Source organism: Mycetomoellerius zeteki, unplaced genomic scaffold (assembly GCF_001594055.1).
Source record: "Mycetomoellerius zeteki isolate Tzet28-1 unplaced genomic scaffold, Tzet1.0 scaffold35, whole genome shotgun sequence".
In the NCBI taxonomy this organism is placed as follows: domain Eukaryota; kingdom Metazoa; phylum Arthropoda; class Insecta; order Hymenoptera; family Formicidae; genus Mycetomoellerius; species Mycetomoellerius zeteki.
In genome coordinates this window covers 1,185,895-1,199,782 of record NW_017257338.1, presented here as the reverse complement: position 1 = coordinate 1,199,782, position 13,888 = coordinate 1,185,895, and the positions used below count along the sequence as shown (strand labels likewise).

The window sequence follows — 13,888 nt, the reverse complement described above, 5'->3', positions numbered from 1 at the left end:
TGACATCTTAAGACTGTATTTAAGACAGTCTCAAATATAAGAATCGACTATGAATACCACCCTGTGATTGATTTACATCTTAAGACTGTACTTAAAACGATTTTAAGAATGCTGTAAACCAATCACGGAACAGTATAGAACTATATTAGTATCTTAAATATTACATATTTAAGATGATAAAAAATAAAAACGAGCTGAGTACCGATGTAGAAAACGAAAATTGAGACAAGGAAACATAAAAGAAGAGTAAATGTCTCTTTTACGTTTTACTGTCTTAATTTTTTTCTCTTAAAAGGTTTATATTTCTGTCATTTTTTGTTACATTCGACTTACGCTCCGATTTTTATTTTTGTCAGGGACTCTGTGACTGCAAGTTTATGATATTTTAAGAATAAACTTAAGACGGTCTTAAGTACAAGAGAGAACCGACTATGAATACCGGCCTTAGTGAATACGTTGAAATAGCTTTACGATGTTCATGTATGGATGAGTTTTATTAGTGTTGTAGATCGGATCGTGTTGTTACAAGCGTATCTTCACTATTATATCTTTAGATCTTCTTCAGCGAGGCACGAATTTGTCGGATTTCGCGGCGAAAAGCCGCTTTCCGTTGTTTCATGGGTGGACTGGCATGCGGGCTGATCGCGTTTGTGCAGAAATCAAGAAGAGGTTTCGATCCAACCTGAAAATTATCCCGCTCATCTTCGCCTCGTCTCGCTTCTCGCCTCTCGCACCTCACGTCATTACGCTGCGACGGTAGGAGGGACGGGAGAAAAAGAGAAAAACAGAAAGGCGGTACGGCGGAATAATTTTGTTACGTGTCCTATAAGACGAAGATCATCGTGCGCGATGCCGCGCATTCTAAAACCGGAAGCGTCAGCGATCTGCGACCGGTAGCGTATTCGCGCGAGGCCGAAGGTTTTCTTTCCTCTCTTCTTCTTCTTCTTTTTTTTTTTCATCGTGTTGAAAGTCGACTCGAATGACAAGAGTGACAGACCTCCGACGCGCCGAAGGAAGCCGGCAGACGCTTGGATCCGCGTATCCGAGAATACAACTTGCGTTGCGAACGAGCGAAAGTCCTCTCTTCCTTCCTCGCAGGTAGGCGCCGCGCTCGGTGGTTTCTCGTAGAATGACCGCCTGTGTCTTACAATTATTCTCGCACGCACTTTCGCATCGTGGATACACGACATACGCATGTGTAATGATATACGACGCGCGCTATAATGATTCATGTAACGTCCGCACGCGATGTCACCCAGAATTAACGAGAGTATTCTTGTAATTAGTTCACCGATACGTCTCTCTTAATTAAAATGCACTTAAAGCATAGCCTCACAAATAGAAAAGGGACAAAGCTGGATATCTTTTAAATGTGTCCGCGAATCTCGGTCAATTCAATATCGTGTAATATCCTTCCCAGTAAGCAAGAAATATTTCTTGCTTACTGAGTTATTCCTCGGATACCATTTTGTCAAAATCGAATGATACATACGAAATAATAATAAATGATTTATTAAAGTTATGAATACGTAATTGTTGAAATATTTACAATTATATGTTATGAAATATATGATTACAAATCGATTGAATACATAAATACTGATAACAATAAATAGCGAGATATAAATTAAATATATTTGGATTTATATAAATACTGAAAAAAAATGTAATAATATCTAATTGGGCTCGAAACTGTACAAAATATACAGGATAAATCATGCAATTTACCATATTTCTTTTATAATTGATGATGAAAAATAGAGGAAAACAATTCAATTAACTTAATGATGTCTGACTTTCTAACTCTATAAGCTCTCATTTTATACAATAAAACAGCTGCAAAGCATTTTTTTTCTTTAAATAAAATTATTAATTATAATAAAAGTAATAAAAAATAATACAATATTATAATATATTATTCGTAAAAACATTGAAAAAAAGTAACGAAAAACTGTAAAAAAATTATTTCAGAGATATTTTATATTTTAAAAGATATTTAAAAAAAATATTATAAAAATAGATCAAAATTGTAAGAACATATTATGCTAAAAATTGTTTTAACTTAAAAGACAACATGATGCAAAATATAGAAAAAAAACGTATAATTTATGTTTATTGAAGCGTTTGTAAAAGTATTTTTGTTGTATGTACGAGACTATTATGTTTCATTGTAGTACTTTTATAAGTATTCTTACATCTAGGTTTGATTGCAGCGCGGAAAGTTTCAATTACATTTAAATGCTGTTATGTTTCCCAGTGCTAATAAAAAATTCGAACGTGCTGTAGATATTATCAGTACTACGTAGAATGTACTTGATCCCATCCTTATTCATAAGAAGATGATGTCACTTTTTACTGTTACCTGCATCTCATAAACTTGTGAACGTGTAATAAACAATACATTTCTTATTAATAGTCTATAATATATTGCCTTTCTCTTTCTCCTAAGATATATATAATATAATTTTATTAGATCTATTATTACAATTTGCTGTTGTTAACATTGTTTTAAGTCCCATTTAAGCTACTGAAATAATTATTATTCTAAAAACAACATTTTACAAATCATTTAAAACAATTTCGTCCGAAATATCCATCTACAATTTTCAAGAGCGATCAAACTTATCTGAGAGATCAGAATTTGTTTGGATGACTATTCGCTCGCATAATGAGATGAGAATAGTGAAAGTTTTGTCGCACAGATAAATATGGATGCTGAATCATGATTGCTGATCGATGAATAGTAATCTACCTTAATACTTTTATGGATCAAGTTCCATGTATTGTTTGTTATTTGTTTTACCCTCGTAGAGCGCGTCCACAAAGCGATCGTCAATTCTCACGGATGTTTGACATAATAAGTTTAAAGTGGAAATGTACGTTTTCCCTTGTATAAATAAAAGATTCCTTATACCTATATATTTTGTTCCTCTCAATATTTTATTTCTCGTAATATGTTCATACTTAATCTATTCCATTGCGATTAAAAACAATTCGCGTATTATCTGCTTATTTATAATTTTGTTTGACCCTTTTTGTAGAAATCGCAGATCACGCGTGATGTACATATATATATATATGCGCACACTTTAGAAAGTGGCCGATGCAATAAAAAATGATGATGACAGGTGACATATCGTCTTATTTGTCGAGCATCTACGAGATATAAAAATGTTACGATGATGTATTTTGTACGACAAATACGCGACGTTATGGGTCAACAATTAATTAATACTAACAACATGCGGCTAATATAATTAGCGTTGCGAAACGCAGGGAAATTACCCTTACCACAAGGAGAACAAAAAAATCAAAATAATGTCAATTTGACGTCATATTGACGAATTTATGTCATTTTTAGTCATGATAAAAATCTCGATCTCAGATGATCTACACTGAAAAAAAGATTAGCTGCTGCAGCAAATTAGATGGTAAAATATGGCATAGCATTTTTAATTGGCTGTAGCAGCCAATTTTTGATTGCGTTAGCCTATCTACAATGTCAGTATAAGATTTCGATAGACTAACACAATCAAAAATTAACTGCTGCAACCAATTAAAAATGCCATATTTTACCATCTAATTTGCTGCATCAGCCAATCTTTTTTATCAGTGTAAGAATGACTTTATACTCCGAATACGGAAATCACCCTGTATACATATGAAGTCATTTATATATAAAGTCATTCTTAGATCATCTGAGATCGAGATTTTTATCATTATCAAAAAATGACTAATAAATTCGTCAATATATGACGTCAAATTGACATTTTGATTTTCTTGTTCTCTTTGAGTAGGTGGGCGAGGAGATGGGTGTAAATAGAAAAGAGAAATTGGACCGTGGCTGTTGTTATTAACACCGAAACTAACGACTGTTTAGAAAGAATAATTGACTGCTTTATGAGAGCAAGTCAATTCTCGGACAATGAGAAACATTGAAGTTTCTTCTCATGATCTTAATCATCGATTTCAGGCACGACGTTCTTGGAAATAAAGACTGCGCGGTTAGATGCATGCAGAAACGATCAAAATAATTGCGTTGTTTTAAAGAATCCCGCTGATTTATGTATATACGATTCAGAAAGAGGATCTTGAGGATTTGTGGACCGTTAACCAAGTCGGAACGGGATACCGCCGGCACGACGTTGCAAAAACGTCGTATCTTTACGCAACGAACGTCGCTTAATTCTCTTGCTGCAATGTCGAGAAAGGACAAGATGTGAAAACGTGGTTTCTGCAGAAAGTGCAACGGACAACTGGATTATCCAACTGGATTATAGGCTTATTAAATTACCATGCTCTCTAAATTCTTTAGAGTGGAATCTCATTCTAACCAGTGAAAATTAAGAATCTTGAAAAATAACTCAATTTTCAATCTAAAAGTGAGATTTCACTCTTTATAGAATAAGATTCACTCTAAAAATTTTAGAGAGTGGTAAAGTGTATTAAAAACGATTAATCCGTCTCCTTTTCTCTCTCTCTCTCTCTTTTTCTTTGTTTTCTTTTCTTATATTTTTATTTTTTTTTCATTTCATTTTTATTTCTTATTTTTTAATTTAGTTAATAAAATAAACTTTCTGTTCACATTTTCATTACTTTTTGTTGTACTTTTATACTCTGCTTATTTGGCATAATTATTCTTAATTTTGCGTTATATTACCAAATTTTCCGCCTACAGTTTTTTGTTCATTTATTGCATCTTTAGAGAACTTGTCCTATTAATAAAAAGGATATTAATAAAAGTATTTGTCTAATATCTATCTAGCTATCTTTCTCTGCTACTGCTCGCTCTCTAACATCTAAATCCTTTTATTCTGTTAATTTTGCTCTTCTTCTTTCTTACTATATTATTGTAATTTCATTATTATTTGTTTTTTGTTAATTTTTTCGTTGCGACTTTATTTTCTGTGTATTATTTTTCCTTTTTGTATTTTTTTCTGCATCTCTGTTATGTTTCTACTTTTCACTTTTTGTTATATTTCTTTATATCTTTATTATCTTTTCTTTTTCGTTGTATTTTTATCACAATCCTTACTTGTACATTCTTAGAGGGCTTGTCCTCTAAAACTGTTATTAAACGCTATATCTATCTATTTCTTTACGCCGTCAAATTCTATCGTTCTGGCGGCTTCAACAAGCGCCGCAGCAGTCTACAATCGCAATTTGTGCAATTATAAACAAACAATTACAAGGCGGAGCATGTCAACGCGAGGATTAAATGCACGGAGCCGTCTCACTCATCTGTCAGAGGTATCACCGCGGCGAATTATTGTGTTTCAGGAAATACAATTTCCAGATAAGAGGAAATCGTTATGAGATTATCAGATGCATCAAGAGCGATAGCGTTGCATTGTACCTTCGCGTAATCGCACGTTTGCCGCAATAATTCTACGCGAACGTCCGCCCAGCTTCTTATAGAAGATTTATTCAGCGGTTGCTGATATTTCGTACTTTCACTCGAACACCTTGACCCGCGCACAATCGCATCACAATGCATAGATCTGCGTGTAGCGAACCGCGCGTATGTATTATATATAATTAATATCAATTTATATATGTATGTATCATAATATAATATAAAAAATATATATATATACGTATATGTGTTATATTTTTTATATGGACAATTATATCTCTAAATGTATTTTTTTCTTATTATTATCTATATAATAACAAAAAATATATTTTATATATCAATTTTGTTATATGTATGGACTTGCTTTGTTTTATATGTATATATATATAATAATATATTTATTTTTTTTTGTTGTGTGGTTTATTCAATTTCATATTAAATTTTACGTTACCTGATTTTGATTTTGTATTACACATAGAGACGAAACGCTCGTAAATTTATGCCAAATAAGACAGGCATTATTATAATAATAATCAAAAGAAAAAAAACAAGAAAACTGTAAGTCTATTCCTGTAAATTTTCCAAAGAATCATTACATATTGTAGGTTAATTCTCGGGTGCAAAGAAATATTTTAATTGTTACTAGGCTGAACGGCACAAAACATTGAAAACACGTAACAAAATAACATGAAAAAATTACTTCCATCCCAAAGCATTAATATGCCATCTTATCTCCTTTTTTGTGTATACATTCAGAATCGACAACTTTATTTATTTGGTATTCTTTATTGCCGATCCCTTTATTATAATTGCGAATTGCGACGCTCTGTCTAACAATCGGTAAGGGATCATTTATATTGGCCGTAACCGTATGTCGTAATTTGTAAAAATTGATTAATCATATTCGAGTATTCCCCTCTCATTCAATTAAAAGAGGAATGCTCGACTGTGATTAAATTCTTACAGATAACAGCATACGGCACACGATTACGGCCAGTATAAATGATCTCTAAAAGTTGTATCTCTGCCATGCCGCAGTTGTACTGCCATCACAAATATCGATCAGCAAACAACATTTTAAAAAGTTAATTGATTTTTAATACAATTCTTGGATTCCTTTGATGTGGATTTCCACACTAAGCTAAATTTTTGGTGTGGAGTTCTCCACGATTCCACACTACATGTATACATATAGGGTGTCCCGTAAGTTTTTGCCAACCGCTTTTGTGTAGATAGAGCGGACTAAACTGAGTCGAAAAGTCCTCGACCATTTTGCAATTTTCGCAATAGTTAACAAGTTATTAATCACTAAAAATTGCCGAATATTGGTCTTTAATAATTTTTTACTCAAATACTATCAACTTTACAGAAAAATTGCGAGAGACAAAAATCATTTATTTTTTTTTTTTCATAGAACTTTAGGAATTTTTTCAAAATTTTTTATCAACTTTTTAGTACTGCATTTTCTTATTTTTACTAACATGAAAAAATAGAGGTATTAAAAAATTCTAAAAAAATTCTCAGAACTTTATGAGAAGGAAATAAATAATTTTTGTCTCTTGTTGTTTTTCTGTGAAAAGTTGATAGTATTTGAATAAATAATTATTAAACAATATATTCAGCGATTTTTAGTAATTAATATCTCGTTAACCATTGCGAAAATTGCAAAATGGTACAGGATTTTTCGACTCAGTTTAGTCCGCTCTATCTACACAAAAGCGGTTGGCAAACTAATGAAGAACCTTAATGCGGGGTCTCTCTACAACAGAAGTCGTAGCAATCGTAGAGTCTTAAGGCCCGGTTGTTCCACCTTTTCGTATATTTTACCTGTTGGGCAAGTAGCAAGATTATCCAATCATATGCGCGGATTGCCAGATTTATCTAACAGGTAAAAAATTTACCAAAAGGTGGAACAACTGGCCCTAAGTCGTAGAAAATTGATCAATCACAGACGAATATGAGAAGAATAATCAACTGTGATTGGTCAATTTTCTACAACTTAAGACTCTACGACCGCTACGACTTCTATTGTAGACCCCGCATAATACTTTGCTTCGTTCAATTTATAAGAATTTAAATTTTTTCAACTGAAAAAGTATTTTAAATAAATTTTGCCGTGTCGATAAGATAACGCCCTCAATTATCGACATCAGGAAACTTATCAACCATAGTCAATTATATCTGTCGGTAATATCGCAGAGTTAATTTTTAACCTATTCATTTAAAAATGGGCGCCAGTGACATGTGTAGAAGTATCTTTCGTCGAAAATTTGTTCAAGAGCTCTTTAAAAAATTTTCACTGAACGTAAAACTTATCGTATAACAATCCTAACTAGATTATCAATTTAGATACGAGATTGAATTATGTTCCTGGATTATGCTGTATATGTTTACATCTAAGAACAGGTGTTGAGAGCTATTTGCTACCTTCTATTACCTATTAATTAACAATTTATATCAAGCAACATGTGTACGCCAGCGAAGATTAGAAAATTGGACGAAGTCGTGGTGAACAGAATCGCAGCTGGAGAAATAATCCAAAGACCAGCAAATGCGTTAAAGGAATTAATAGAGAATAGGTTAGTTTTTGAAAATTATCGTCTACTACATGCACATTCACAAGAAATTCACTTTTACGTTGCAGTTTGGATGCCAAAGCAACGAACATACAAATCACAGCGAAAGAAGGAGGCTTAAAGCTACTACAGGTATATAATAGAATTTCAATTATATAAACACATCTAAATTATGCCCATATGTACCTCTAACTTAATTTATAACTTCAGATACAAGATAATGGTACTGGTATCCAAAAAGAAGATATGGAGATCGTGTGCGAGAGATTCACCACAAGTAAGTTGCAAAAATTCGAAGATCTCAGCGCTCTTACGACATTTGGATTTCGAGGAGAAGCTCTGGCCAGTATTAGTCACATAGCTCTTCTTGCTATCACGACAAAAACAGCAGATGAAAAATGCGCCTATAAGTATGTATATTTCAGTGACAATGTAATACTTATTTTTATACAGATAAAGAGAGATTAGCTAAGCTATACTTGCCATATATTATTACAGAGCATCGTATATTAACAGCAAGCTAAAAGCACCTCCGGTGCCTTGTGCTGGAAATCAAGGTACTGTAATAACAATAGAAAATCTATTCTATAATGTGGCAACTCGTAGAAAGGCTTTGTCAAATCCATCGGAAGAATTTACCAAAATTACGGAAGTAGTTATGAGATATGCTGTACATAATCCAGCAGTAGGATTTACATTAAAAAAGCATGGCGAGCCGAGTTCACAAGTAAGATGAATCATTTTGTGTACAATATATAACGTACAGTGTATGCATGATCTAAAAAATACATTTGAAAATAAAATATTTGAAGGTATGTATTGTGTTCAATTACACTTTCAGGTTCGAACACCACATAATTCCACCAAACAGAATAATATAAGAATATTATATGGCAATCCTGTTGCTCGCGAACTATTAGAAGTTGAGCTTGACGACAAGGATTATAAATTTAAGATGCACGGTTTAGTGACAAATCCGAATTATACGAATAAGCGAATGGTGATGTTGCTATTTATCAACAATCGATTGGTCGATTCTACTTGTAAGTATAACGTTGCACATTCAATCTTTATTTATTTTAATTCCTTTGTCAAAATTTTAATGTTTATGAACATTTATTTGCAGCAATCCGTAAGATGTTAGAAGACGTGTACTCTGTATATCTCCCGAAGAAAGCTCATCCATGGTGTTACATATCTTTGGACATTAATCCACAGAATATTGATGTTAATGTACATCCAACAAAACACGAAGTTCGATTTCTTCACGAAGATGCGATAGTCGAAAGAATAAAATTCGCATTAGATGAAAGGCTGACTGGCAACAGCGCGTCTAGAACGTTTTACTTACAAGCCAGATTACCGAAGGCAGACATTACTAAAGAAGTCCTAGAAGAGGTGTTACCAGAGTATAACAAAGGAAATTCAGATAAATTAAAAAAGATTCACGCTAAGGAGATGATTAGGACAGATTCGTCTGATCAAAAACTTGACAAATTTAATTTTACCATACATTTCGAGCAACGTAAGAGTGACAGTAATACTCTAACGAAAGAATTAACACATAATGATCCTAAGCCTCTCAATTCTGAAAGTCTGAGAGAAAGCGTACCTGATGCTATTACGGTAAATCCACCTGCTGACAATAAATGTCAAGAGAAAGACTCGAATTTAAATATCGCGGAACACAATACTACATTATTACCTACCGAAAAAACTCCAACTGATAATAATTTAACGCATTTGGATTGGAGCGATATATTAGATACCAAAACTTCGTTAGACTCGCAAAACACTTGCGATCCATGTGACTCTGCACAACAAGACAAATTGAAAAATGTCCATCCAGAGAACTTAACGTTTGACATCTCAGAATTTCTACGAGATTCAGATGAAGAAGTAGATGATCCTGAAGATAAGCCTGTAGATGTTATAGCTGATAGGGCTCGTAAACAAGTGTATCAGTATTTCGGAAATAGGGACATTATCGAGAATGCAAAGAAAGATTCGGAAAAGAAAAAAGAACAGACATTGAATACAGACGACAATCAAAAAGGTGAAGGTTCAATATGTAACGTAAGTCAATCTGAAAGACTACCCGCTGAGACAAATACTTCTGCTGATGAATCTCCGAAGTCTACACAGCAATTTAAATCGTATTCTGTGAATAACTTTAGACACGAAGTAAAATTAACTAGTATCCTGAAATTACGTAAAGATGTTGAAGATGAATGTCATGAAGGATTACGAAACATTTTAGCTAATTTAACGTTTGTTGGCTGCATCGATCAAACTTCGGCTTTGATACAGAGTGGAGTGAATTTATATATATGCAATACTAGAAAATTAACGTAAGATAATTGTTTTACGTAACAAAAATGTAATATAAATTTATTCATATCTTAAGCTGTAATATTTTTTCAGGGAGGAGCTTTTTTATGAAATCATGATTTATGATTTTGCGAACTTTGGCATCATCAAATTTTCAGTATGTATTTCAAGTACAGTAAATTAAGTGTAATTTTATAACCATTTAATATTGCACGCGTGAATTTATTTTTTAGGAACGAATATCATTGTTCGATTTAGCAATGATTGCTTTAGATTCGGGGGAAACTGGATGGACAGAAGAGGATGGACCAAAGGAAGAATTGGCGGCGAGGGTGAAGGAGTTACTTTTAGAAAAAGCAGACATGATGAACGAATATTTTTCGATTGTTTTGGATAAAGTAGGAAATTTGAGATCGTTGCCCGTATTATTAGGTAAATATAATGTAACATCGAATACTGTTATATTACCAAAAGAATAAATTGTACATATGCTAATATTTTAGATAAATATTTTCCATACGAAGCGGAAATTCCATTGTATATAATGCGACTAGCAACGGAAATTGAGTGGAGAAAAGAACAATTATGCTTTCAAAATATTTGCCGGGAAACGGCAAAGTTTTACAGCTACCTCAGTCCGAAGCATCAGACACATGACTGGAAATATGTAACTGAACATGTTTTGTATCCGGCAATTAAAGAAAGTTTACTTCCACCGAAACACTTCGCTCACGATTCAACGATATTACAAATAGCCAATTTACCGGATTTATACAAAGTATTTGAGAGATGTTAAATTATGAATACATAAAAATGTATTATACTTCTTTTTATATGAGGATTGATTCACAAACTCAAGTTTGATAGTAAGTATTTAATATTATATAGATTTGTACAGTTATGATCTATCATATTCTTGTGACACTGATTTTTGTTATGTCAAGATATATTACAAACTGAAGTTGATTGAAATATATATCATTATTTTTGTCTGGATTTTATCGCTTTTTTTATAAGCTCCGTAGAATTAAATTGTGTGTGCGTAATGGAAAATGTATATTTAAAAAAAGATTTCTATATATAGTTAACGCTACAGATCTTTACATAAAAGATCTTTACATAAAAGATCTTTACATAAAAGTATATTTTTTGCTTTTACATTTTACGTTATATTGGTTCCTATTTTATGTTTCAAATAAAAATTTAAAAGGAAATTACAATGTACATCAATATTTTATGTTGAACTTTGTAGGATTTTACAATTTATCATAAAATAGATGTTCTAGCTACCTTTACATTAGTTATCCCTTAGCAACACCTACTAATGCTGGTCTCACTATTCTTTCATGCAATTTGTATCCTACTTTTGATACAACTACAATTGTACCAGGGTCCTTGCCCTCAACTTCCTGAAAATGATATTCGTTATTCACAAAAATTATCATTTTATACCTATTATATGAATCTTACTTGTTGAAATAATGCTTCATGTTCATTAGGATCGAACTTTTCATTTACTGGATTCAGTAAAACTAGGCCGTGTTTCTTGAAAACCTAAATTAAGGAAATAAGAAAGAATTTAATATCCTCATTTGAAGTCACATTATTTATGTGTGTTTCTCATTGAAAATGAAGATATATAATATCTTACTTTATGTAACTGAGCTTCTGTCATGACTAAACCCTCATATAAACTTTTCAAATGTGGGTTTTGCTCCGTTATCTCATCCTTTGGTACACTTTCGGTAGCTTTTCCTAATATGTCAGCTACATCCAAAAGATCCTTGCAGAAGCCTTGAATACCAAAAAGTTTGGCGTCGTTAATCTGCTTGGTGAGTCTGACTCTGATATTTTCTCCTTCTGCCAATGCTCTCTTATATTTATCTTCTAATGTGTCTTTAGATTCCTTAAGTTCAGCTAGCTCTTTGTTGATAAGCTCCAGTTCAGTTTTCAGTTTTTTTTCATTCTCTGTTGCCTCTGACATGGGTGGTACATCAGTAGCATCTGGTTTCTTCTCTTCCGTTATTGTGCCAAAATATTGCCAAGAAAATGCAGAAGATACTCGTGGCAACCTATAATTTTACATTTATTTATATAAAAATATATTTTTACTATATATGCATATATACAAGAGTTTAAATAGTAATAACTATGCCAAAGAAAAGATTACTCCAGATAATTAGATTATTTAAAAATCACAATTAAAATATTATTTATTAAAGATTTTTAAGAAATCTTTCATTGTCTTAAAAATAAAAATGTGTATGTATAATATATATTACAAATAAAATATATCTGTCACAAAAATGTATATCACCTACAATTTGTTACAATCACATAACATCTTTAAGTTATTTACTAATATTCCTATAAATAATACAAGAAAAACACTTAGTAGTGTCTATATATATACATAAAAAAAATAAAATTTTAATAATTTGTTAATTACAAAAATTTCAAAAGATTCACACTTTTACGTACAAAGCAATAGACAAAGTTGTTTATACTAAGTAGTAATCATTTCGCGTCATAAAAAAATTAAATAGTGAAAATTAATTAGCTTTAATATTAATTAATGAGACTCATGCTCCCGAACAGGAAACAAAACAGAATAGGTAATGTACGGTTAACCTCAATGTGCCGATTCGACATATGACTCAGGAACGAGCATTCGATCGCAACTCGCGTCAGTGAAAAAAAATGACAATTTACCTGCGTAAGCCACTTTTATTTATTTGATAAAAATTATCGACCGTTACACGACTGAAGCGCAATACTGCCGGTACAACGATCGATGCCATGATTCAATCGTAGCTCAAAAGGAGATCCCGATTCCTGAACCGAAGGAACGAACAGGAACGAATGATGAAATCAGATGAACGTAGCAATCAGACAACACAACAAACACGATCGTAGAATGTTGAGAAATATAAAGATGTCGCAAGTGTCGCAACTTACTTCACGATCGATCAAATCATTCAACTAATCCTGTTTCAAAATTGCCTATTGTTTAACATTTGTAAGCAGGTATTATAATTCAATTAGTCTTAAATATATCTATAACAAAATTAAAGCTCGGTTCCACAGATGTAAGATTAACTTTAATCTCGATTTAACTTACTGCTGTTTATCTTTTATTAATTCTAAGAATTTTTAGAATTAGAATCCTTAGGATTAAACAAAGATAAACAGTAAGTTAAGCCAAGATTAAAGTTAATTTCACATTTGTAAAACCGGGCTTAATAAATTACGAAGATTTGCTGGATTCACCCTGCATCCGATTTTCGTCGTACGACGCACTGCATCCAATCAGAAAACAGGATTCCGATAATACGAAGCAAAATTCATCGGAATCCTGTTTTCTGATTGGTTGCAGAGTGTCGTACGACGAAAATCGGATGCAGGGTGAATCTAGCAATTATCGCAAGATTTACGGCGGGAAGAAACGAAAGAGACAAGTGTTTGAGCGGTGAATAAATCGACCAATCACAGCCACGAATTCACGGTTGTCATGAATAAAGGAGCGTTGAACAGACAATCCAAAAAATTGATCAATCAAAAGATGCTTCGAATTATTTGGCTAATCAAGTGAACCATAGCCAGAGTCAGCGTTGCTTCGCTCATA

At 32.5% G+C, this 13,888-nt stretch overlaps 2 protein-coding genes across 2 annotated transcripts; one reads left to right on the top strand and one right to left on the bottom strand.

Annotated features, from left to right (window-relative positions):
• Positions 1 to 5,202: 5,202 nt before the first annotated feature.
• Positions 5,203 to 11,127, top strand: Mlh1 (DNA mismatch repair ATPase Mlh1). The gene is made up of 10 exons (XM_018452511.1): positions 5,203 to 5,250; positions 7,706 to 7,935; positions 8,001 to 8,064; positions 8,143 to 8,342; positions 8,431 to 8,659; positions 8,774 to 8,975; positions 9,059 to 10,283; positions 10,357 to 10,420; positions 10,497 to 10,695; positions 10,767 to 11,127. Exons 2-10 carry the CDS (start codon positions 7,823 to 7,825, stop codon positions 11,057 to 11,059), a joined length of 2,589 nt encoding a protein of 862 aa, XP_018308013.1. The 5' UTR covers positions 5,203 to 5,250; positions 7,706 to 7,822; the 3' UTR covers positions 11,060 to 11,127.
• Positions 11,128 to 11,491: 364 nt separating this feature from the next.
• Positions 11,492 to 13,133, bottom strand: Roe1 (grpE protein homolog, mitochondrial Roe1). Its single transcript, XM_018452551.1, has 4 exons — positions 12,976 to 13,133; positions 11,915 to 12,335; positions 11,734 to 11,817; positions 11,492 to 11,672 (listed from the first exon to the last, which is right to left on the bottom strand). The coding sequence occupies exons 1-4, from the start codon at positions 13,062 to 13,064 to the stop codon at positions 11,565 to 11,567; spliced, it is 702 nt and encodes a 233-aa protein (XP_018308053.1). The 5' UTR covers positions 13,065 to 13,133; the 3' UTR covers positions 11,492 to 11,564.
• Between the last annotated feature and the right edge of the window lie 755 nt (positions 13,134 to 13,888).